The sequence below is a fragment of the Octopus bimaculoides genome, chromosome 1, assembly GCF_046866305.1.
Source record: "Octopus bimaculoides isolate indiv1 chromosome 1, ASM4686630v1, whole genome shotgun sequence".
NCBI classification, from domain to species: Eukaryota; Metazoa; Mollusca; class Cephalopoda; order Octopoda; family Octopodidae; genus Octopus; species Octopus bimaculoides.
In genome coordinates this window covers 53562182-53588115 of record NC_142928.1, presented here as the reverse complement: position 1 = coordinate 53588115, position 25934 = coordinate 53562182, and the positions used below count along the sequence as shown (strand labels likewise).

The window sequence follows — 25934 nt, the reverse complement described above, 5'->3', positions numbered from 1 at the left end:
TAAAAGTTTATTTAACTAATTTTGCTTACATACAATTTCAGCATTGTAAATTTTTTCCTACTTAAATATTATATATACATATATATATATATATATATATATATATATATATATATATATATATATATATATATAGAGAGAGAGAGAGAGAGAGAGAGAGAGAGAGAGAGAGAATGGAAGAAAGGGGGGCAGGTATTATTGTTACAATGAACTATTGACAGTGTTTAAACTACACAGTAGACATTTTTTTTTTACCTAATACAAAATAAAAGTCAACTAAGTGTTCTTTGAAGACAGGGGAAGCAAGCTACTAACTTGAAAGTGAAACTGCAAGCATCTATTGCACAGGTGGCAACAGCATTGGCAAGTTGTCAATGTAAGTCATGTAGTTTACAAAACTAAACTTTTATGAAGTCCAAGATAAATGGGACAATATCACAAAAGTTATCAATTTTCAACAGATTTTTGAAAGAAGTATTTAAGTATTTAAAAGGTAATCAGGGGAAAGAGATACCTTTGAAATGAACTTTTGTCTTTTCTATGATGACAGAATCTAAACAATATTGAAAAGGCAATAATGACTTTAAAATTAATTGTTGATTTAAGAATTAAAAAAATATCTTGCATTTATTAGCTTTTATGTTTATAACAAGACAAAATCTGGTAACTTATAAGAATAAAAACAAAATGAAAAAAACAGTATCGAAGAATTGTACGTTGTAGTATGGAAATAGACAGTGACAGATTTTTCTCTTATTCTAGATATTTATGAATAACTGAACTGAAGATTATCTCCATGCATCAAACATTCAAGCTTTACAATGTGGGGTTGTTAATTTTAAAAAAATGTATATAACCTTCAATAATTTTTTTCTAGAGTTCTCAAGTTAAAAAAAAAAATGAAAGAATAAATTATTTCTTTACTTTCATTTCTAGTATGTTTCCATATAAGGAAACATTGTTTTAATAATTTTTTTTCCATGAAAGTTCTTTTCTTTTCTTTATTTTTTCTTTTATGTCCTCCTCAAATATCTCATCAAAGCCTAAATAAATGAAGACATTGAATTATATCCGTTTTTCCCTGTAACGGGAAAATACAATCCACAGATGAAAAAATTCATCAATGAGGCCTAAGAAAAGAAAAAAAAATGAATGTTTATAACACATTCCAAAAAATTATTCCATGTAAAACCGGAAATAGTAAAGTTTGGAATTATCATGGTAGATGTTTCTGCATTGAAGGGATAGTTGGGAGGGAGGTGAATTTACATGATTTTCTGACGCCAAGGATAAATGCGTTTTAGATCCATAATGTGTACCCAGATAGTTGTGTAACACATGACATAGAGTAGTAACAACAACATAAAGGTGAACATGATAGTCCGACTGCGACAAGCCTTTAAATTGCCAACCAAGCCACCATTGTGAGAATATTGTACTAGAACTCCTCCGAGCAAAGCAGCAACAATAAACACTGCCACAAATGTCAAACCATCAGCATCAACCTAGAAAACAAAAACAGAAAAAAAAAAAAAATTAGAATAGATTTTGTTACATAGAAATTGTCTTTTATACTTAAATATGACATCGTTATTGTTATGGTAGAATTTTACATATCATTTGCTTCTTTTATAGATAATCGCTAATTCATATATACATACAAGATGGGTAGAGCTAAATGGTAAATATTCAGCCAAGAATTATAGAGCAAATGAAATGGGATTATTTGGTATAGGCATGTAAACAAATACTACACAGTGAATAAATGTTCAAGAAGGAAACAAAGATTCTAAATTGAAAATACAAAAGTTCAACAAGTCATAAAAGAATCAAAGCAGAAAGATAATAAATATTAATATCAGAAAGATGATATATGAATATTATGATAATATATGAGTGTATATGGCTACTACTCGTAAAGATATTTTATTTTTAATTAACTATCAAATATTACTACTAGTTTTTATCTTTTAAATTTGTCAAAACTATATTAAAATACAATAAAATGGAAATTAGTATCTACTTAACAGATATAAACTGAATCAGAGAGGCAATATTTTTCTTATGAAATATCACATTTGAAAGGATTTGAATCCATATTCTATTGACAATTAATCCAAAATAACAGTTTTAAGTTAGTTTCACATTTTTATATATTTGGACTAAATGGTGTAATATTTCTGCTTGTCAATGATTAAAGTAGTGAAGATATTGTGAAATCATGTAGGTAAAGCTATGAAGTACCTAGTTAGATACTGGGGAGTAACCCTCAGGTCCAGTGTTATATCGGGGACTGCATACTCAGAATTGCAGAGTTTGTAAGAAAGTTATGTCTATATATTCTTATCTATGTTAGTGAGAAGTGTCGTAGTAGCCAGAATGGAACAGGGTAGACTTGGTTGTTACACCAAGGTGTTGACTATTTGGAGTTTATCAACTCAGCATAGAATTAGGTCTGGTAAGGTATTCAAATATTCAGCTATTTGGGTGTGGGTACATGTTTTGATTTGCTTGAATCAAGTAATAGAGAGACAGTAATTCTGAGATTATGAATTACATCAAGAACCAAAGGCTATAGACTACTCATGGCTTCCTAGAAATAACAGAAATAACACACTGTGTTAGATTTGTGTAACACAATGTATTATTCATGTTGGAAATGAATTTAATGATAATTTACTGGTTATGTTTCAAGAAATGACAGAATAAAAGAACATTTCTCGTAAGCAAAAAAAAAAAAAAAGGTTTTTCTCAGTACAAAAATCATACCATATAAGGTGCATGTAAAAATTCTGATGTTTCATGAAAATAAAATATCAGGAATGAATGGAGAGGGGCTACAGGAATTGAACAACTTATGTTGTTGTCCAATTCCTGTTGATGACTGAGCTATGAGGCAACAATAACAATGTAATTACAGCAAAAGATGTCAGATACATCTATAAAATAGTTTCAACATATACTAACTCTGTACTCAAAATTATTTTTACAGTTACAATTACAAGGGAGAAAAAAGCCACTTGTTTATTACTGAAAAGACTAGGTCACATGTGATGGATTATGTTATTGATTGAAACTTATTTATAGTTTATGAATAAGAAATTGTTCAAGAAACAGGTGATCATTTAAGTGCTTGGATTAGAAAGAAAAATATTTTTTGAGATAATATCAATTATAAAGGATACTTGCCGGTTTTGAACAGCCTTCACAGTCATGTTCCTGTACAATTGGCCGATCATATTCTCGCATGCGCCCATGACGAGGACAGTAGTCAGGCCCATTAATCTGACCAACACGTAGACCACGACTATTAGAAAAGAAATTTTAAAATATTAAAAACAAAATGTACTATTTTTCAAACTAACTATACTGATAAGAAATATTTAAAACATGGCGTAGGCCAAATATAAACAAAAAACAAGAAAAAAATGACCAAAAAATTCAAATGAAAATTTATTAAAAAAAAAAAAACTAAAATTAATAATTAATTTTTCTTAACACCTCTTTCTCCAGCTGGCAAAGCCATGTATTCTCTTCAGTTAGAAACTTGTTCTTGTTCCTCTACCATACTATCACTTCCTTCAATACTATACCCAACTCAATTGAGGAGGGTCTTGTCTGGTAAGGACTCAGTAACCATACTATTGCTGGTGCCAGAAAAAAAATGACACCCAGTACACTCTGTAAAGTGGATGGCATTAGGAAGGGTATCCAGCTGTAGAAACCACATTAAGAAAACATTGGAGCTTGGTGCAGTCCTCTGACCTATTGGTTCCTATTGAATTCACCAGCCCATGCCAGCATGGAAAATGGGACATGAAATGATGTAGATGATGATGATGATGATGATGATGATAATAATAACATCAGTTTACTACACAATGTAATATTACCTCAAGTAAGTATAAAACCTCAAAAAGAGAGAGTGTAGGAAAAATGGGAGCAGTGATTTTTATACCTTTCCCAAAAGTATTAGTGACATAGACTCAGAGATTTGGCTTGCTGGGAGTTTATTCAAAAGTGTAAAAGATAATAGACACATATAAAGTACATCTGTGGTTATCCAAAAATTATTCTGAGATGCATGATCTATATTTAGTTATCATTCATTGTGGGATCTTACTCTTTATTAACAACTTCATTTACAGCTGCTGCTGCAAACATTTTATTCAAGTTTATTTTTCTGTAGTAAAACTTACGTGACAGGATTTCAAAAGGCTATTCAACTACCTGTTACATGTATAATAAAAAATTTGCACAATTAAATTCCATCCCATACTGTATAAATATCTTCCCATGAACTTACAACTTTGGAAAATTTAAGTTTGAGAAAATGTTAATATGGAAGTAAATTAAAGTACTAGTCACCCAATTCAGACACCAATTTCTAGTGGAGATTTATTTTATTGTCAAGAAGGCATTTATAAATATTCTTCCACATCTATACACTTAATTTGATTTTGAAAATTTGGATAATTACATAAGCTATTATAAGTGAATGTCTCACACCTTCAATTAATAACACTGGGGAACAAATTTGAATGTTTTGTCTATTGAATTAGATTTGACAGTTAGTTTCAGGTAATTTGGGTGTGCTGAGCATGAATTTTTACTTGGCTTTGCTTTATCAGGTTCTGATTTTGGAGTTCGTCAAACTACGTAAGTTAGTCACTAGTATACTATAATTTGCCTAAATGTAATTGTAACTTAGGTACATAAACAAAAATTTACAATAAATATTAATAAGAATCTCAAAATTAAAAGGCAAGTATGAACATACAGAAAAGGTTTTAAATCTTATTAAATATAGGGAGCACAAGTAGATCATATATGTTGACTTAAAAATGGTTAATGCTCTGCTAGGACAACAAGCAGGGTATACTAAATATCCCTGCTTCCTTTTCTTATGGAACAGCAGAGCCAAGGAAGAACATTATTTCGAACAAATCTGGCCGGCAAGATCATCACTTACTGGCAGAGAAAAAAAATGTAATTAATCCCCTTTTAGTGACCAGAGATAAAATGATATTTCCTCTTCTGCATATCAAACTAGGACTCATTAAACAATATGTAAAATCTTTAGATATGAAAGGTGCATGTTTCAAATACATAATTTCAAAATTTTCAAGTGTAAGTTATGAAAAAAATTAAAATAGGAATTTTCGACAATCTCCAAATAAGAACATTAATTAAAGACTGCAATTTTCCTAATGCCATGAATGAACGTGAAAAAAAAAAATGCCTAGTTCTTATCCATGGAGTTGATAGAAAACTTTTTAGACAATTATAAGGCACCATCACAACCAATTTCCAAGTAATTCAGGTGCTATAAGTGACAAGGAGAGAGATTCCATCAAGATATCAAAATTATGGAGGAACGGTACCAAGGACACTGAGATTTCCACATAATGGCTGATTACTATTGGTGCTTGAAAAGAGACCTGCCATCAACAAGCAAATACACTAGAAAGTCTTATAAAAGAAAATTTTTGCCAGAGTGAAAGCTTCATACAACTGCAAATACCTGTTGTTAATAAAGAAATCCTTAATTAACAAAAACATTTATTAGTTATTTTTAGCACATCACAAATACCTCATATTTTCACTAATTTTTAACATGCAGTATATATGTAATCAATGACTAATGTTAATCCATTAGCCAAAATGCAACTCTTACTTGACAAAAATGAATGCCAGCTAAAATTTTAATACCTTTCATCTCGAAATTTAATTTAAAATTACCTTAGCATACGGCATCTGTGCTCATAAAGTCGCTGACCAGCTTTGTCAATATCTTTTACATCTTTACTACTCCATAAACGTTCAGCTGTTGCAGAAGCAGCAGGCCTGTGAAAGGTATAGAAAAAAATCACTAGAATATAAAAGAACATGAAAATATGACAAAGAAATTTCAAAGCATTACACTTTTATTCCTTTATAATAAATGTTTTCAAAATATATCAAAGATGAAAAAATAGAAGAATTTCTATTTTATCTCCAATATTTCTAAAAATGATTGTGGCTGTAAGGTAAGAAGTTTGATTCCCAGCAACATGGTTCCAGGTTCAGTCCCACTGTGCTGCACCTTGGGTAAGTGTCATTTATTATAGCCTCAGGTCAACCAAAGCCTTGTGAGTGGATTTGGTAGATGGAAACTGTATGTGTGTGTCTTTATGTTTGTCACAATCAACACTTGACAACTGATGCTGGTGTGTTTATGTCCACATAGCTTAGAAGTTTGGCAAAAGAGACTGATAGAATAAGTACCATGCTTTAAAGAAAAAAGGTACTGAGGTTGATTCATTTGACTAAAATCCTTCAAAGTGGTGCTCCAGCATGGCTGCAGTCTAATGACTGAAACAAGAAAAGATTATGTCTTAAAACAGGTTTGGGGATAAATTTTTCACTGATTCGGTTTTTATTTAAGAGGGATAGTTTGTCTAACAACAAAATGTCTATCTTGGAAAATAGATAATTAAATTAAACATTTTTCCTTTGTTTACAAAGCCTTTTTTTTTCCGGTAATACTGAAGAAATCTGAATGGACAATTGTCCCTTATCTTCAAAACATGCTATCAAAACTATAAGTAACACATCCACATAATGTAAGATAGAAATAGTTTTGCTTCTTTACAAGAAATATTATATTTTATGAGATAAACTCGTGCCTGCAATAGCGCCCATGCCAGTGCCATTTAAAAAGCACCCAACACATTCTGTGAAGTGGTTGGCATAAGGAAAGACATCCTGCCATAGAAACCATACCAAAACAGTCAACTCGATTCTGCACAGCTCTCTGGCTGGTCAGCTCCTGTCAAACTGCTCAACCCATGCCAGCATGGAAAACACATTAAATGATGATGAAGGATGAAACTATAAAACTTATTATTATTACAACTGTTTACAGCCTTAGGTTGCATGTGTGTGTGTGTGTGTGTGTGTGTGCGCACACACACATTATATTAAATTACTCTATTACCATAAACGTGTCATAATTTCTTCATTGTCAATATATTCAGACCAGAGACAGGCTTCACCACCAAGGACATCGGACTCTTCAAAGTCATAACCTATAAAAAAAAAATTAAGAAAATAAAGAAATAAAGATGAAGTAACCATAACATCTGTACTAAATATAGTGTTAATTAATCATAGATGGTAAAATAATAATCAGTGTTTGCAGAGTTCAAGTAATCAAGGAAGATAACAAAAAACAGACATATGTCAACATTGAACTGAATTACATATCAAAAGCATGTCAGGAAAAAATATGGTTTCAAGTCTAAGCTTGCCAATTTTATCTCCCACCTTTACAGCTTAAGCTACAATAGTAGTCTATAATGTAAACTAAGTCAATAGAATAGACCTTCAAATACTTTCATCTTTCAACTCCATATTTTTATATTTTCACAATTGTTTTATAAGCTGCACTGGTAAATTTTAATAATAGTTATTTAATTGTCTCAGTATTATACAAATTTGCTTGAAATTATCAGTAACCAAATATTTTCATTTTTACTTAACTCAACTCCCTTGTAATTATTATTAAGCACAAAACAATTTCCATCACAAAGTCCAGTCCTTGTGGTGTTGTGGCTTGTATGCCACAATGACTCTGAGAACTATGTAAGTAGATTGCAAGCTCCTGGTAGCACCCCTCCCCTATGCTGGACAGTCCAAAGGATAGAGGCCAAACTAATATGTATCACCTCTCCACAGAGGTACAAATGGGTTTTTGTAGGTCCAACAACCCCTACTTAGAAAAAAAAAAAGCAGTCATAGAAGCATTGAAGGCAATTCAAAACCAACAAGGGCCCACATCTCACTACCATGTAGTATTTCTGTTCATACACATGCACCATACCACCTTCCTTTCACTTGGAGATAGAGACCTTTGGTTGTTGACAGAGGTAAAAGCTCTCTGATCTTTCTCCCCACCTATTCTTATTTTAGCAATGACACTTTTGGAACATCCCCCTCCACTACTAATTAGGTCACCTAGGTAATGGAAATTATCCACTACCTCTGGAGAGCCTTTGGGGCATTTGTAGACTTTTTGGCATTTGTGCATCTTCCACATTCAAACACTACTTTCTCTGTTAACCTTCCTATTATTCTACTGCACCTCCTGTGAGTCCAGAGCTTGAATTGGGTACACCATGTGCTATGTATCATCATAATTTTAATGTCCACTTTTCCATACTTGCATGGGTCATACAGAAGTTATTGATGCAGGTTTCTATAGTCAGATGTCATTCCTGTTGCCAACTTAAGCCTGTTTCCAAACAAGGTGTGTGTGTGTGTGTGTGTGTGTGTGTGTGTGCATACGTGTGTTGCTGTGATTAATTTGTTTGGGTTTGTGTGACAATCAATTCAAGTATTTACATATCTCTTATTTGAAGAATAGTTGGAAATTCGTAAAATTAGTCTTTCTAGCTAAGAGCACTAAAAAATGTTGCTCATTCATTGCTTTTTGGATTGTATAACTGGCCCCAATTGGTTGGTGAGCCAAACAAATTTCATCTGTCCAGTAATGAACAAATTTCATATGTCTTCTAACCAGATCATAATATTTGTAACAATGTGGTCATGCAGATGATGGAATATCAATGATAAAATGGATGTGTGCTACCATGGGTTGTCCACAAACATTGAAGTTGACCTAACAGGAGACAATTGCGACAACAGTTTGAATGAAAGCAAACAAAGTGGTTGGATTAGACATCAGAATGGGTCTGCAGGTGAGATGACACAAGAAGATGAGGGGTGATATACTGTACAGCAAATAGACAGCACAAAGAAGAGATGCTTTATCAATGAAGCCTGATCATAAGTGTCATTGAAGAAAATGTAAAATCTCATTTTATGAAAGTTACAAAAGCTCATTCAAATATGTACATTAATATATCAACAAATATTTGCAAGTATTCTTTTGTTTAAGAAGCTTGCTTCCCAACCATGTGGTTTTGTGTTCAGTCCCACTGCATGGAACTATAGCTCTGGGCTGACCAAAGCCTTGTGGATGGATTTGGTAGATGGCAAATGAAAGAAGCTCATCATATGTGTGTGTGTGTATATATATATCTAGGCATGGCTGTGTGGTAAGAAGCTTGCTTCCTAAACTCATGGTTCCAGGTTCGGCCCCCAGCATGGCACCTTGGGCAAGTGTCTTCTGCTATAGTCTCAAGTCGACCAAAGCCTTGTGAGTGGATTTGGAAAATGGAAACTGAAAGAAGCCTGTCATATATATATATATATATATATATATATGTATGTATGTATATATCTATGTGTGTGTGTGTACGTGTTTGTTACCCCACCACTACTTGATAACCAGTATTGGTGTGTTTGCCTCGCCATAACTTAATGGTTCGGCAAAAGACACCGATAGAATAAGTACTAGGCCTAAAAAAATAAGTCTTGGGTTTGATTTGTTTGACTAAAACCTTTCGAGGCAGTGACCCAGCAAGCATAGATAGTCAAATGACTGAAACAAGTAAAAAGATAAAAGATATATATATATATATATATATATATATAATAAATTGATTCCAGAATTAATCTTTTAGTTTTATAAAGTATTTCATATAAGATAGTTGTGCTATTAACTAATAATGTCTTTAAATCAAGTTCTACTTTATATTATACGATGTGGTGTATTGCAACTGCTCCTTGTTATAAATACTATACAAATACAAAACTTTTTTACCAGCTGAGTTTAATATTTCATGATAAATAACTCAAAATTGAGTCATACTAATTAGCATGATTGTAAATGGTAGTACAAAAGATTGTTAATCAAAATGGTAGAGATTATTATTTCAAACAGAGCATTTTGTCCTAAGATATTTTAAATTCACCCATGTTATTTAGTGAACATTTATTTATTCTTCTAATGCCTAGACAGAGGTCATGCAAAAAAAAAAAAAAAAACCACAAAAAGGGAAGTACACGCATGAACATTTTATCTCCAGGACTTCGAAGTTTGATGAGTGGAAATGGAAGAAGAAACCACAGTTCATAATATTATTCAGATTAGAGACCTTGTCAAAATACTTGTAATGAGTGACTGATTAAGTCTACCATCCAGACCAAGTATAGTCTTTTAACAGGTTTCTACAGTTTGTGCTCATCCATTTTTGCAACATGGCTTGGGTTCATTCTAGGTTATAGAAGAAACTTGCCAAAAGCGCTGCATAGGGATCAACCCCAGATTGTAACTGAAAAACATGCATCTCAATCACATGGCCATGGCTGTGCCCATATGGTGAAAGAAATCAAAATCATTACAAGCTTCTCTAAAGATTATAATGGTAAAAGCTAAACATGAAACTGCTGACATTTATTTTTAATGATTTTGTCTGGAGGAGGGAGTTGAGTATATGGATTTTGCAGGCCTTTTGAGATCAGAGTGATCAATGTAGACAATGTTCTGCAGAGAAAAGATTGGAGGTAGTGGTTAGTGCAAGATGCAATATTGATGATGACAAGAAGTGGAGAAATTGGGAGGACATGGATGGCAGTGGCAGTGACCAGCCAACTCTTCAGATCAGATGACACAATAGTTTTAGAAAAGGCAGAGTGAGAAGACAGTACATATAAGAGTCAGAGGTTGGATTGTCCATACCAACAATGTGGTTGTTTTTGGATGCTGTCTAGAATTTGTCATTGTATAGCAGCAGCTATAGTTTGATTAAGCTGTAGTATGATTAAATTTAATTCAATATTTGAAACATTAAATCTTTTATCTCCCTAAAATATTAAAATGACTTACCGCCACTAGTATCAGCAGGGTCACATGTGTAATATTTTGGCCATTTTATGCCATATTCAATGAGATCCAAATACCAACAAGTAGAATATACAATTTGATGACCTCGTTTTGCTGCTCGCTCAACATCAAACATATCACCTTGCCAAATCTGAATGATTGTATCGTTTGGAAGCTATAATTGAAAAAGGAAAAATACAAAGGCCAATTTGATAGAAAATAAAAACCAGTGATCTCTACTGGACTTGACAAAACTATTTTAAATGTACTTATATCACACACATACGCCAACAGATATTTGAATGTGTACCTATGACTATGTAGGGGAATGCTATAGAAAAGAAAGTAAACACTCAACAAGACACATCTAAAACTCAGTTTTTTTAATTCCTGGGCATACCATACCTATTTCACTTCATTGGGAAAATCATAAACAACAAAAATATTGTTTCTCATTTCCCTTATAAGTCAAAAATTTAATGCTGCCCTTGAAAAAGAAATGAGAAAGAACTAAATACAAGTGGAAAAAATACTTTCTATTGGTTCACCCCATAAATAATGTGGTTCTTTAATACTTCTTTTATTTTTCAAAATTAAGACAAAGTTCTTTTTTAATCTAGAATATACTCTCCTCCATTTTCTACAATGCTCTTCCATCTATCTGGTAGATTTGCAAGGCCCCTCTTCCAAAATTCACTTGTCTGTGATGAAAAATTTGCCTACGTTAGGAAGGGCATCCAGCAGTAGAAACTCTACCAGATCAGATTGGAGCCTGTTGCAGCCATCTGGTTCACCAGTCCTCATTCAAATTGTCCAACCCATGCTAGCATGGAAAGCAGACGTTAAACAATGATGATGATGAGTACTGTTCTGACGTCATCTACAGAATTCATATTTTTTCTGTCCAAATGATTTGAAAATTGAGGAAAAAATGATAATCAGATGGGGCAATGTCCAGCAAATATGGTGGTGGGGCATCGTTTCCCATTCAAACTCCTCCAGCCTTTGGAATGTCATTCTCGCTGCATGTGGTCGAGCATTATCCTGATGGAAGAACACCTTTCGTCTGGAAACCAAAGATGGTCATTTTTATTCTCGTGCTAACTTAAAGCCACTCAAGCTGCTTGCAGCAGATCTCCTTTGTTATCATTTGGTTTGCATTTAAAAGTTCAAAGTGGACTAAACTTTCATATCCCATCAAACAGATAACAACACCTTACGTGGATGAAGACCTTTAGCCTGGGGTGCCATTGTTCTCCTTTCCCTACCCACTATCTTTGGCACTTGACATTTTTATAGAGAACCCATTTCTTGTCACCAGTCATTATTTGGTCCATAAATGAATGAACATTCATGAGACGTGACAATAAAGAAGAGCACACATTCACTCTCTGCGCATGATTAGATTCGGAAAGTTTGTGAGGAGCCCACTGACCCAATTTGCTGACTTTTCTGATGGAATGCAGGTGTCAATGAATGGTTGAGTGACCAAATACAAGCTTCTCTGCTAGTTCCTCAACAGTTACGATGGGATTTTGTTCCATCAGGGTTTGCAGGACATCCTCGTCGAGCTCTACAGATCTTCCAGGATGCGGCTCATCTTCTAGGCTGTAGTCTCCGGCTCAGAATTTCTGGAACCACTGTTGACACTGGCTTATGCTCAATGTCCAATCTCCAGAAACTGCATTAATATTCCTCGCACTTTCTGTTGCGTTGTTGCCGTTATTGAACTCATAAAGCAAAATATATTGGATATGCTCCTTTGTCACTTCCATTATAGCTTTGAAAAAATAACTGTTAAAATTGAACTGGACTCTTCAAAATTACACTAAGAATAAACCATGGTAAAATTACTACCTGCTTTTATAGCAAGTTGATGCAGGTAGTTTATTCCATCCCCACTCCAACTTTTAGTTCATGCAATTGAAAAAACTGCATTACTTATGGGATGACTCAATATTATTATGATATATTTGTATGCTATTTAACAGCTGTGCTTATTATATTTTTTATCACTTCCATATTATTTCTCAAAACTGAGAGAAGATAAACACTTTAAAATTAATCATGTTTATTGATCATTGGTATCTTGTATGAAACATTGCATTATTACTTCACCATATATCTCTGTCTTGTACTTTTCAATTGCTATTGTCAGTGCACACAATGTCTATGCACACAACATGTGTTGACACTTTATAATAAATGCCCATTGCCTTGTGTGCTAGATGTCTAGCTGCTTTTGCGTGTGAACTGCGGTGCATGTAAGTGAGTGTGTGCATGCGTAGGTATATTTATATATAAATATACAGACATACTTATAAATACATATATATATATAATACGTGCATATATATACATGTGCACATACACATATCATCATTTAATGTCTGCCTTCCATGCTGGTATGGGTGGGACATATATATATACATATACATATAAATGTATAATATATGCATATATATATGTATATAGACATACACATGCACATAAGTATATAAATATAGTAATGCATCTAAATATGAGTTACTTTCTTCTTGGAGACAGCTTGTAAAGTGAAAACTTGTAAATCAGAGCAATAATTTCCCACAGTAACAACAAAATTTTATGCCATCATTTTATTTTGTCACTGTGAATATGTGTCAGAACAAGTGCTACACACACAAAATGGTTGTTTAACCTTTTATATTTATTATAAAATAAAATTTGTAAACCTGGGGGTCTCATAAAGCAGGTCCTCATAAAGTGAGGTATTACTGTATACGATATATGCATATATATGTACATACACACATACATGCATATATATATATATATATATATATATATATATATATATATATATATATATATATATATATATATATATATATATATATATCTCAGACTATCTGATGAAGGTAAGCAAGCTGAAATTTTGAAGTCACAGTCGACCTTTTCTTTTAAAAATTAATAAATATGGACTCTACTAAAAGGTACTGAGTAATCCTTTTGTTTAATGTTAAATTGTTTTTATGTATAATCCGGCATAAAAACATGTATATACACACACACATATGTTCGTTTGTGTGTGTGTTTAGTGTAAATATAATGAATAATAACAAGGACAACATAAGAGGAACAATTTTTAACAATTATGGTATTGGTTTAATGTTTAATAGGAAGATAAAATGCTTTAATGTTTTGGGCATTAGGCCTTCATCACAAGAAGGACAAAGGCATAGAAAGAATAAAAAAGAGAATCAGTCAGTGAGAAAAAAACTAGGGAGTGTGTATTTTGGAGTGTTAGAAACCAAGTGAAAATGCTTTCTATGGTGGCATTAAGAAAGGAAGGGATGTGTGCGTGTATATGGAAGTATAAAAGTATGTGTGCCTGTGTAGTATATGTGTATAGAGGTGTAAAAGTGTATATCAATATATATATATATATATATATATATATATATATATATATATATATATATATATATATATACATATACATATATATATATATATATATATATATATACATATATATCTATACATATATATTCACACACACACACATAAGTAACGTCTCACGTTGAAATGGGACTCTAAAGTCAAACTACTGCAATAAATATACACAGGCACCGAAATCGAGGGAATGAACATAAAAGAAGTTTCCTTTAAAAAAAAAAGATTTAGTCACATATCATTAATGATTTCCTGGTCAGCATGTATAATATGATCTCCAATCATTGGTACAACATAACCAGAAAATATAAATACAAACATCTTTACATACCAAATGAACAGCAACGTGTAATGTCCCATTATAGTGTGAGGCGTTACTTATAGTAATAGCCATTAATATACAAACGTATTTTATATTTAAGGGAAAAAAATTTATATACTTTGTATTAATTTTTTTTCCTCAATTGGTTTTCCATGTTGGCTACTTAATAAATCTTATATAGATTTTATCTTTATATTTTATATATATATACATATATATATATATATATATATATATATATATGCATTTAAACATATATGTGGAGGCGTAATGGCCTAGTGGTTAGGGCAGCAGACTCAAGGTTTCCATTCCCAGACCAGGCGTAGTGAGTGCTTATTGAGCGAAAACACCTAAAGCTCCACGAGGTTCCAGCAGGGGGTGGTGTCGAACCCTGCTGTTCTCTTTCACCACAACTTTCTCTCACTCCTTCTTCCTGTTTCTGTTGTACTTGTATTTCAAAGGGCCAGCCTTGTCACACTTTGTGTCATGTTGAATCTCCCTGAGAACTACACTAAGGGTACATGTGTCTGTGGAGTGCTCAGCATTAATTTCACAAGTATGTTGTTCCGCTGATCGATTCAACTGGAACCCTTGTTGTCGTAACCGATGGAGCACCACGACATATACACACACACACACATATATATATATGTGTATATATATATATATATATATATATATATATATATATATATATATATATATATATATATATATTCATCATTGTTTAATGACCGCTTTCCATGCTAGCATGGGTTGGATGATTTGACTGAGGACTGACTGGCAAGCCAGAAGGCTGCACCATGCTCCAATCTGATCTGGCAGAGTTTCTACAGCTGGATGCCCTTCCTAACGCCAACCACTCCGTGCGTGTAGTGGGTGCTTTTACGTGCCACCGGCATGAAGGCCAGTCAGGCGGTACTGGCAACGGCCACGCTCAAAAAGGTGTTTTTTATGTGCCACCTGCACGGGAGCCAGTCCAGCGGCACTGGCAACGACCTTGCTCAAATGATTTTCTAACGTGCCACCAGCATAAGTGCTAGAAGGCAATGCTGGTAACGATTAGGCTCAAATGGTGCTATTTACAGGCCAATTGCACAGAAGCCAGACATAGTTCTCAAAGAATACAGGTATTTGATTATGCATAATGAGATTTAGTTGTGTTTCCTCAGCCTGTATGGTCTGGCTAAGTCAAAATGGCTTTTTGTATTCCTCCTTTCTACTTGAAGAGTTTAGATTTAATTAAAAAAATATGTCCTTTTGTTTAAATGTAATTTCCTTAAATATCTATATTTTTGTGCAGCTGAAGATTGCTCTACATTTTATATTTGATGTAATGTTTACATTGCTCAGTTAAATGGAGTCGTATGAAACGATAGTACTGCATTAATTTTGGATATCCTTGTTGCTTATTTTGATTTTAATCACCTTATTTTGAAACTGTATGGATAATACCATACTAAATTCTGGTGCCTAAACTTAAGTACCATATTCACCTAAATCTAAATTTTTTGCGGAACTCATCTACCATATATATATGAGAGAGAGAGAGAGAGAGAGAGAGAGAGAGAGAAGGAAAAAGAGAGAGAGAGAGAGAAAGAAAAAGAGACAGATAGATATATGTATCTATGTGCACACAGACACACACATAAATGATAATGAGATTCACACTTATTGACAAATACACATGTGGAAGAGTATTCACATTTATTTCATTAAAAAACGTACTGACTTAGTTATTTAGTAGTTAGTGATATACATACCTGGAAGTTATTATTAAGAACCTCTTGCCAGAGAACTACGCGAACTCCTTCTGGTCTTCTTTTACCAATTTTTGCTAGGTCATTAATAACTCTGTAGAGAAAATATCAATGATAATATGTGTACTGGATGCTTATACAATTGTGAATAAGTAGTTGGAGAATGAATTCATTTTAAAGTTGCATTGTCATTTTGCTATACAATCCATTTTTGAGGAGTAAATATACAGTAAGGAAGCAAAATTACCTAATGAAGTTGAATAACTTTTTTAATGAATTATAGTCTAAATAGTTAACAAATTTGAACTTTATAATTTTATGCATCATGGATTATGTAAAATAATGGTGTTATGATAAATATCAGAAGATAACTGACAGACTTCATTTAACTTCTTTGCTTTATTCTAAACATGCTAGTTAAGAAAAAAGAATGTATGTGTAGATGTGTATATCAAATATTTTCATATATAATAAAAATTTGACAGGAAAGTTTGATTTTAATTTTTAATTTGGTGAAAATAAAAAGAAAAGGGTGAAAACATGAAAAATCTGGCATAGTTTAACTGGTTTTTCTCCTAATCTAACTATACAATAACAGATCTTACATTTCACTGATGAAATTTAATGACTACTTTTAAGTCCTCTATTTCATGAACTGTGTAAACCTATCATTAAATCAACCTACTTTTTATTGGTGTGCATAGTCTGATTTCATTCAACTGATTTGATAACCATTTGTTCATGACACATGAGTCAGAGAAATATGTTATTGAGGCATTGTTTAACAGCTAGATTCTCTTCTTGTCATTAACCCATGCCTGTTTATCAAATAAGGGATCTTTTATTTTACATAGCTTTGAAGGTGTATTTATTTGTTGACAGGAAAAATGACATTGCCATTTGTATGTAGTAAGTTTTGCAGAAGTAAGTGCAAATATAAACAAGCACACACACACTTATGGCAGTTTCAGTTTCCATCTATTAAATCATGTACAAAGCTTTGGTTCCCCTGAGGCTATAGCACTGCACCAGGTTCCAGTCTGATTTGGCATGGTTTCTATGGTAGGATGCCCTTCCTAACACCAACCACTGCAAGAGTGTAACAGGTGCTTTTCATATGCCATCAGCAAGGGTGTCATTTACATGACACTGGCAACAGCCATGACTATGATTTGACAGGTGCCATTTACATGACACTGGCCAAAATGCTCTACTTGTTTTATGTTCAAACTGACTAGATTTGGCCTCTCACATCTAGCCTACAATGTCATTTCAAAAATTAACATTCTCAACATTGAAATCTCAAAGTTATGAGATAATGCATGATGAATCCAAAACAATGTGAATACATAAACATTACATTTAACAAAATAATGTAAATGCTAAAGGGTTAAAAAGGACGAGAGGCAATACTTTCCCTCTTCTCACTTAAAAAATGAAAATAGAAACAAATAATTTTTGTTGGAATAGTTTTACTGGCATTTTTAATGCAATCTAGTTACCATAGCAATAACAACTTTTTGTTATCTTTGTCTTTTACTTATTTCAGTCACTAGACTGTGGCCATGCTAGGGCACCATCATGAAGGGTTTTTTTAGTCGAACAAGTAAACCCTAGTAGTTTTTCATTTTAAAGTCTGGTTCTTATTCTATTGGTTTCTTTTTCTTTTGCTGAACTGCTAAGTTTCAGGGATATACACAAAACAACACTAGTTGTCAAGTGGTTGTGGGGGACAAACACATACACAATGACACACAAACAGATATATACATATATACATAAAACAGGCTTTTTCTAAATTGGCCTGAGGCTATAGTAGAAGACATTTGTCTAAAGTGACATGCAATGGGACTGAACCCAGAAACATGTGGCTAGGAAGCAAGCTTCTTATGGCACAGCCACATCTGCACCTGTTTATCAGCAAAAAAAAAAAAAAAAAAACCACTTGGAATATTATTAGATTATCACTTTGTTTCTCATGGGTAATATTACAAAGACTGAGTATAAATATTTGAAGTTCTTCTCACTTAAAATTTTATTTATTTTTAAAGAGATTATTATGATATTTTTTATTATAGTACTTCCAAGTGGTCTTTACCTTCTTTCATAGTATTCCAAAACTTTATGGACATCTGTGTCTTCTGCTATATTAGAGCCAGTTAGATGAGCAGCAAAGCGAACTACTTCAGGGTTTGATTGCCTGTAGATACAAATTAAACAAATTATAAATTACACATAAAATTTATTCTAAGTTTGTAGAATGTAAAGTCAAGAAATGGTTTTCATACTGATTAAATCATTGGCAGTTTCAGTTTTTTTTTTAATTGAAAGTATAGAAAACTAGTGTTGAAAGAAAAATTAGAAAAGTTCTTCTATTCTCATAAAAAGTATCATGTAATCAATCATAAAAATTGGAATATTTTAAACTAACTATTGGAGTGTATACTCGTTCTCATTTTATTTTATTTTATGAATGTTGGAAAAAAAATATATAAATATACTAACCAACAAGTCAATGGCACTTCATCTCCACCGAGGTGAATGTATTTGTCTTTGAAAACATGTAAAACTTCATTAAGTAACTTTTTCAGGAATGTATAACTCATGTTTTTAGTAGGGTTGATTGGTCCCAGATAGCCATTCACTGGCCGACTTCTCTCATAGCATTGAGTTAGTAAGTCAGGTCGGCCAAGACCCCAAGAATATGTATGCCCTTAAATCAGAAAAATAATTTCAATAAAGAAATTGTTTGGAAGAGAACAGAACCCCACACCACAAAAAACAAAAACAACTGCCAAATCAAATTGTGCATAAAATATTTGAAACATAGTTGAAGATAAAAAATGAGTTTATGATTTCTATTTAGCTTTTCATTTCTTACAAATGATTTTATTTTATTATTAAGTCTATCATAAACTTTTAGATATGACTCTAACAGCTGTTTTTAATGATATTAACTGAATTGCTAGTTATAGAATGAAGAGTCTGCTTGGAGATTGAAATGGCATGGTTTTTGAATTTCCTTATTTTCTGGTAGTATTTTAAAAATTTAACTTCCAAAATTTAAAAGGAGGAATAAATGAACAAGTAAATTTTGACAGTTCATTCATAAGCAAATAGTACATAATTCTTTTATCAAAATGAGCAGTTTTATAAGAAAAATAAAGTCAACATCTGACAAAAATGTCAAATATTTTTCATTACAAATAAGTCTTTCTTTTAGTCTATACATCACTCGTAGACATTGACTCCAATTTGTGAGCAAATTCCTCTGGGCTATGTAAAATGACATTGTACATGTCAACTCAAAGACAGTGCATGGTCCTGTATCCTGCATAAGTCCACAGACACAGCACATAGGTTTGACCACCAGGCTTGAACATCTCCACAAGGTTATAGAAAAAAAAGCAAGTTACAAGTTGAGCTGTCTGACTGCAAATTTTAGTTGTCTTTGATTGAATGTCTAACTGATGGGTGGTTAAGATTCATATAATGACTTGTTTGATATGTGGTTAGCATAAGAGATATTAAAGGCATTACATAGAAGTCAAGTGTATGTGCTGTCAAGTGATCACTGTTGCATCATCGTAAGAAATGTCATCATTCAGAGCCATGGAGTAGAACAGATTCTACTGTAGTACAAAACAGGTATAGTTTTCAGTCATGTATCAGCTGTGGTGTTTTTCAAATTTTCCACAGCTTGAAGGATGCTGACCATGTTATTACTTTATGAATGTTAACATCTGTGCTGGTAGCATGAATGCAAGAGCACAGGTAACAGAAATCAGCAACTGATTCAATAGGCCACAATGAAAGTGTAAGATCACCCACTCCGGTATTTTCACTAATGATTACAGTGTTTGTGAGCAGTTTGTTGAGAAATTGACTTCAATGGCAGCCAACTCCAGGCTTGTAAGGAGAGCTTGTGCATTTGTGGTTGTGAGATGAGTGCAATGTCATCTGTGAAATTAAGGTCAGTGAGATATGATGCTGGACAATGTGAATCTTGGCAGGGACAAACAGTTAGTCTAATTCAGATACCATAGTATGACTCAGTACATAGTCCAAGACCATAATGACAAGGAAAAGAGCTAAGGTATCTCCTTGGAGAACTCTTGTGTTGATTGAAAAATCTTGATTAAAAATGAACATTGTAAATGTACAATATAATAAACAAATGAAAGCAAAAGTTATTTTACACAAACTAATTAATTCTTAGTTTAATAACAAAACATTTTCATATAAAGAACAAAGTATGAAACAATCAATAAATAAATATTTGTTCATTTTCACAACTTCTGTATCATCTACTGCACTGCTTGTGGGTGGAACACTTGCAGTTTCTTTCTCATCTGCTTGATGCTGCTGCTATTGTGTGTGGCAGATGCGCAGGGGTAACAAACACCAAAGATGTACAGAAAACAGATTGTGAAGCATGACCTTTGAATATTGCGTCTCACAGAGGCAATGACAAGAGACCGAGACCTTTGGAGATATGCTGTGATTGAGAAGACGCAGCAAGTAAAGTGAAATCAAAGCCATGGCCGATACCAGTGTTGCTTAACCAGCCCATTTAAAAGTATCCTTGAACTGTCGAGCGATATGCTGCGCTTGAGAAGACCTACTGAGTCAAGTAAAATCAAAATCAAAATCAAAATGGAAATTGTAGTTGTGGCTGATGCCAGTGCCACCTGACTGGCACCCATGCTGTTGGAACGTAATAAGCATCATTCAAGCGTGAGTCGATGTCAGTACCGCTTGACTAGCTCCCTGTGCAGGTGGCACATAAAAAGCACCATCTGAATATGGCTGATGCCAGTGCCCCCCGACTGGCTCTTGTGCTGGTGGCACGTAAAAAGCACTCACTACACTCTTGGAGTGGTTAGTGTTAGGAAGGGCATCAAGCTGTAGAAACCTTGCCAGATCAGATTGGAGCCTGGTGCAGCCTACTGGCTTGCCAGTTCCCAGTCAAACCGTCCAACCCATGCCAGCATGGAAAACAGATGTTAAACGATGATGATGATGAATTCTAATCCACAAATTTAATGAGATAATAGCCCATGATATCTCTTCTTCAACTTTGCCATCTTCTTCACCAGGTTATCCGGAACAATTCTCTTTTATTTTACCAGTAGATACAATGATTCGAATTTCTTATTCAATGAAAACAGCTGTAACTGCAATATCATTTTCAGTGTATATTCACTTTTCTAAGTCAGTAGCCTTAAATTTGCACAGAGGGATGTTTCAACAATAACACCTTATATTTATAATAAATATTAAAAGCACAAAATTACATACCTGGATTATCAAATTCTGGAACAATGCGTATGCCTCGTAAACGAGCAAATTGAATGATTTCACTAATTACTTTATGGTTGTAGACCATAGATGGGTGGTAAGCACCCTGATTGGTATTATTAGATGCAAGGAGAGATGAAAAAAAGAAAGAACAGTTAAAATTCAATAACAATTGTTCAAATTAGTAATTTTCTGTAATACTAGAAATTAATGGAGTCAACTGGCAGATGTGTTAGAGTAAGACAAATAATTTGTATTTATTGTTCTGGCTTTTTGCTTTGCTAATTCAAATTCTACCAAGGTTAACTTTGCACATTATCTTTCCAGAGATGATAAACGAAGTACCAGTTAAGTACTCTGGTGTTTCTGCTCTCTCACTCACTATCTCTAAATTGGCTATACTTTACAGTGTATGAATCAACAAAGAAAATTAATAATTAAAGAACTAAAGGTCAACCAGGCAAAGACCAAAAGTGCAATTTAATGACACAGAGCACAGAGTGTCAGTGCCAAGTAGGAAGTGGCCTTGTTCTATATGTAGGAAGGGAATAAATAGGAATTTGAATTGGCATTCTAAGTACAGTCACTTGATTTACAAAAGATGTAGTAGGGTCTCTGATAAACTGATAGACAAATGGCCCCTATTAAATAAAGTTCATGAACAATAAAGGTAATATTTTCTGCTATGTATGTGATTCATTTATGTGTTTCATGCATCATACTCACTACCTTCATCATTTACTGTTGCATTAAATTTGTATTAAAACAATGTTTACTTACTTTCTCACTAAGTTCTGGGAAAACTTTGCTTTCATAAGGGAATGACTGATCATCAACCATGTGCCAGTGAAGGACATTCATCTTGTTCTGTGCCATTCCTTCCTGTTGACCAATAAACAGTAATTTTTTAGAAAAATAACAAATGAACAAAAACATAAAATTGGAAAATATAGTTCCACAAAAGCAGCTGACATAGACAACCATAATTTTACAGCGAGTCAGAAGCAAGAAAGAATTTTAACTAACATCTTGGTAAATTACTATTTAAGTATAAAGACTATATATTTTGGCATACATGCTGAAGTAGTTCATGATTCTAATGTATCAGATATGATTTAGTCTAGTCTGTGAATGTATCAGATATGCTTTAGTCTAGTCTGTGAAATGCTTGATTACTGAATACAGTGTGATTATAGCTGGGTACTGCATTCACTTTAGTGTCCATCTTGCTTTTCTTTTTATCATTTCTAGAGGTTTTTAATGTTGATTGTGAGGGAATGACATTTCAACTGGTACTAACTACATAGCTATAATTAATTACAATTTAGAAGTTCATTCGTGACATATCAAAAAAGTTAAGGCCTGGAGAAGTAATATGTTAATATATATATATATGCATATATACATACACACATACATATGCAATATATACATATGTTTATGCATATATATATACATATATATATATATATATATATATATATATATATATATATATATATATATATATATATATATATATCATCATCATTTAACATCCGCTTTCCATGCTAGCATGGGTTGGACGATTTGACTGGGGACTGGTGAACCAGATGGCTACACCAGACTCCAATCTGATCTGGCAGAGTTTCTACAGCTGGATGCCCTTCCTAACGCTAACCACTCTGAGTGTGTAGTGGGTGCTTTTTACATGCCACCGGCGACATGAGGGCCAGTCCGGCGGTACTGGCAACGGCCACGCTCAAATGGTGTCTTTTACATGCTACCTGCACAGGAGTCAGTCCAATGTTTTGTCACATGCCACCGGCACAAGTCCCAGTAAGGCAAAGCTGGAAACGATCGCGCTCAAATGGTGCTTTTTACGTGCCACCGGCACGGGAGCGAGACCGCTGCTCTGGCAGGGATCCCGCTCGGTTGGTGCTGTTAACACTCCACTGGCACAGGTGTCAGTCATCGAATTTGGTTCAGTTTCGATCTCACTTGCCCCAACAAATCTTCACAAGCTGAGTTTAGTGTCCAATGAAGGAAGGTTGGCATGGGTGCCAGTCATCGAATTTGGTTCAATTTTGATTTCATTTGCCTCGACAGGTCTTCGCATGCATATATATATATGCATATATAATCCCTAATCATTAGGGATTAAATATTCATATATTTTTATTTTCTACCTGTCTCAGTCATTGGACTGCAGTCATGTTGGGGCAACATGTCGAAGGGTTTAGTTGAACAAAATGACTCCACTACTTATATTTTTTAAGCCTAGCATTTATTTTTTTGGTTTCTTTTGCCAAACTGATACATTACAGGGACTTTAACTTTGGTTTAAGAACATTCTGTATAAAGTTGTGGTGTAAAATATGTGGAACAATCTATCTTTTCTCTGAACCCTTGAATCAAAAAGTTTCTGAACAGAAATGGCTCTCTCTGGCCAACAGCAAGGTCTTGATATATTCCCAGAACTCTTCTTTTCTGTACATTAGTGACTGTATCATTGTTGCTTCAAATAGTACATGTTTCTAGGTAGAAACAGGTTTCCTTCACTTCTTTTCAATAAGAAGTTTCTCAATAAGTTGTTATCAACATGCAACCTAGACACTCCACATTAGATTTCAATTGCCTCCATGAACAGATATCTTGAAAACTATGGAACATGGCAAGCTAAAAACAGTAGCTTAGGTCAAGTACATCAAAGAATGGTGGATCAGTGGATTTAAGGGCTAAATAGATAAATTGACAGAAATAAAGCACATCATTATATTTGGTCACAACTGAGCTGGAGAAATGTGATAAGTTGAAACTATTTTATTTTGAATTCATTTTTATCAGCTTAACATCATTTGTATGTTGTTTCAAATTTACGTATTTATATAAGATATTTCTTCTTTTGCATACTTATATATTAATTTCCTATTTCTAATCATTTAACTAGAAAGTAGAAGTATCTTGTATCTGTGAGATGAATTAACTGAAACTAATTATTTTAAAATTCATTTTTTTCCAAAACTATTCTACCCATGGTATCAGGAAAAAAAAGAAACTTTAGCTAAGAGAAATTATTTTAAAGAAATGTTTCTTACCAGCACATCAAAAATAATATCCTTGTACAGGTAATGCCGGGAAGTGTCAATCATGACCCCTCGATGCGTAAAGCGAGGATAGTCACCAATAACAACATCTTTAATATACAACTGGAAAACAGAAAGAAAAACAAAACATTTTAAAGCAAAATATTTAAACTGAAAACAAGATATTACATATTCCTTGAATTTTATGAGCTTGTCAGATTGATTTTGAACAAAGTTATGATGTCTCAAGTTTATGTTAAGATGTTTAAGCAAATGATACATTCACATTAAAATTATAGACTCATTTTCTTCAGAACTTACTGCAACTATTGTGAAATTAAAGCTAAATAAAGCTTCAGCAAATCTTAATAACCTGAAAACAAAACACATTTCTTAATGAGTCAATCACTTAACCTGCTAGCAAAATTATATCCTACCATCTAAAAAAATAAGAACACACTAGAGAATATAGTCCTTGATACACTATGCTAGAATAAAAGATTTTTGGTTATAGTTCTACTCTACCAGTTCAAAATAACAACACCTTTCTTAGTGAAACAAGAAAAATTGATTCATTTTGATTGCTATACCTCTTTGAGGTCAGTTCTATCTTCGCATGACAACAATGCTCTCAATGATTAAACCTCTCATGCAATAAAGTAAGTGTACAACAGAATTCTGTTGTGCAAATAATCTATTTAATCACTGCTAACATGATATTCTTTTCCTTCCATTCAGACCATGCTTAGTTATCTTGTACACTCAGAAGGACCTCATTGCTATTCATATCTTCTCCCAACGAAACGTTTAATCATCTTTGAAAGTAGATAAAAAAAAATGTACAATGTATTTATAGTACGATAAAAAATTAACTCAAGAAAGATAAAAATCAAACAAGGATAACACTAAAATAAAGTAATAGAGAACAACCTAGTAAACTGGATGAAATACAACCACCTCCTTTCACTAAAAGATAATATTGCATATAATTTAGAAACACACACACACAAAAATGTAAAACTCAGAGCATTAGACAGAGAGAAAGAGAAAAAAAGAAAGAAAAAACCAAAAAGAACTCAAGAAATTTATTTATTTACTTTTCAATGTTATTCAGCCTATTAGTGATCAACAGAGGTGCACCAAATTGCATCTTTAGTCTTAACTCTAAGAGAGCAAAGAGTAAAGTTATTAGAAAACAGAGCAGTAAAACAATATAGTAAAGTCTGGAATTCAAGGAAAATGGTAGGAATGGATTGGCGGGTTGTGTCAGCAACAAT

At 33.2% G+C, this 25934-nt stretch overlaps 1 protein-coding gene across 20 annotated transcripts in view; it reads right to left on the bottom strand.

Moving 5' to 3' along the window:
* Positions 1-593: 593 nt before the first annotated feature.
* Positions 594-25934, bottom strand: part of LOC106870398 (beta-hexosaminidase subunit beta) — a 132090-nt gene continuing 106749 nt past the window's right edge. For all 20 annotated transcript variants that reach the window (XM_089361145.1, XM_089360814.1, XM_089360754.1 and 17 more), the window contains 11 exons: positions 24670-24780; positions 22373-22474; positions 21593-21698; positions 18797-19004; positions 18390-18491; positions 16295-16385; positions 10775-10946; positions 6980-7070; positions 5743-5847; positions 3190-3307; positions 594-1505 (listed from right to left, as the gene is read on the bottom strand). In XM_089361145.1, the coding sequence (XP_089217271.1) occupies positions 1266-1505; positions 3190-3307; positions 5743-5847; positions 6980-7070; positions 10775-10946; positions 16295-16385; positions 18390-18491; positions 18797-19004; positions 21593-21698; positions 22373-22474; positions 24670-24780 (1446 nt within the window). In that variant the 3' untranslated portion in view covers positions 594-1265. The remainder of the gene's footprint in view (positions 1506-3189; positions 3308-5742; positions 5848-6979; positions 7071-10774; positions 10947-16294; positions 16386-18389; positions 18492-18796; positions 19005-21592; positions 21699-22372; positions 22475-24669; positions 24781-25934) is intronic.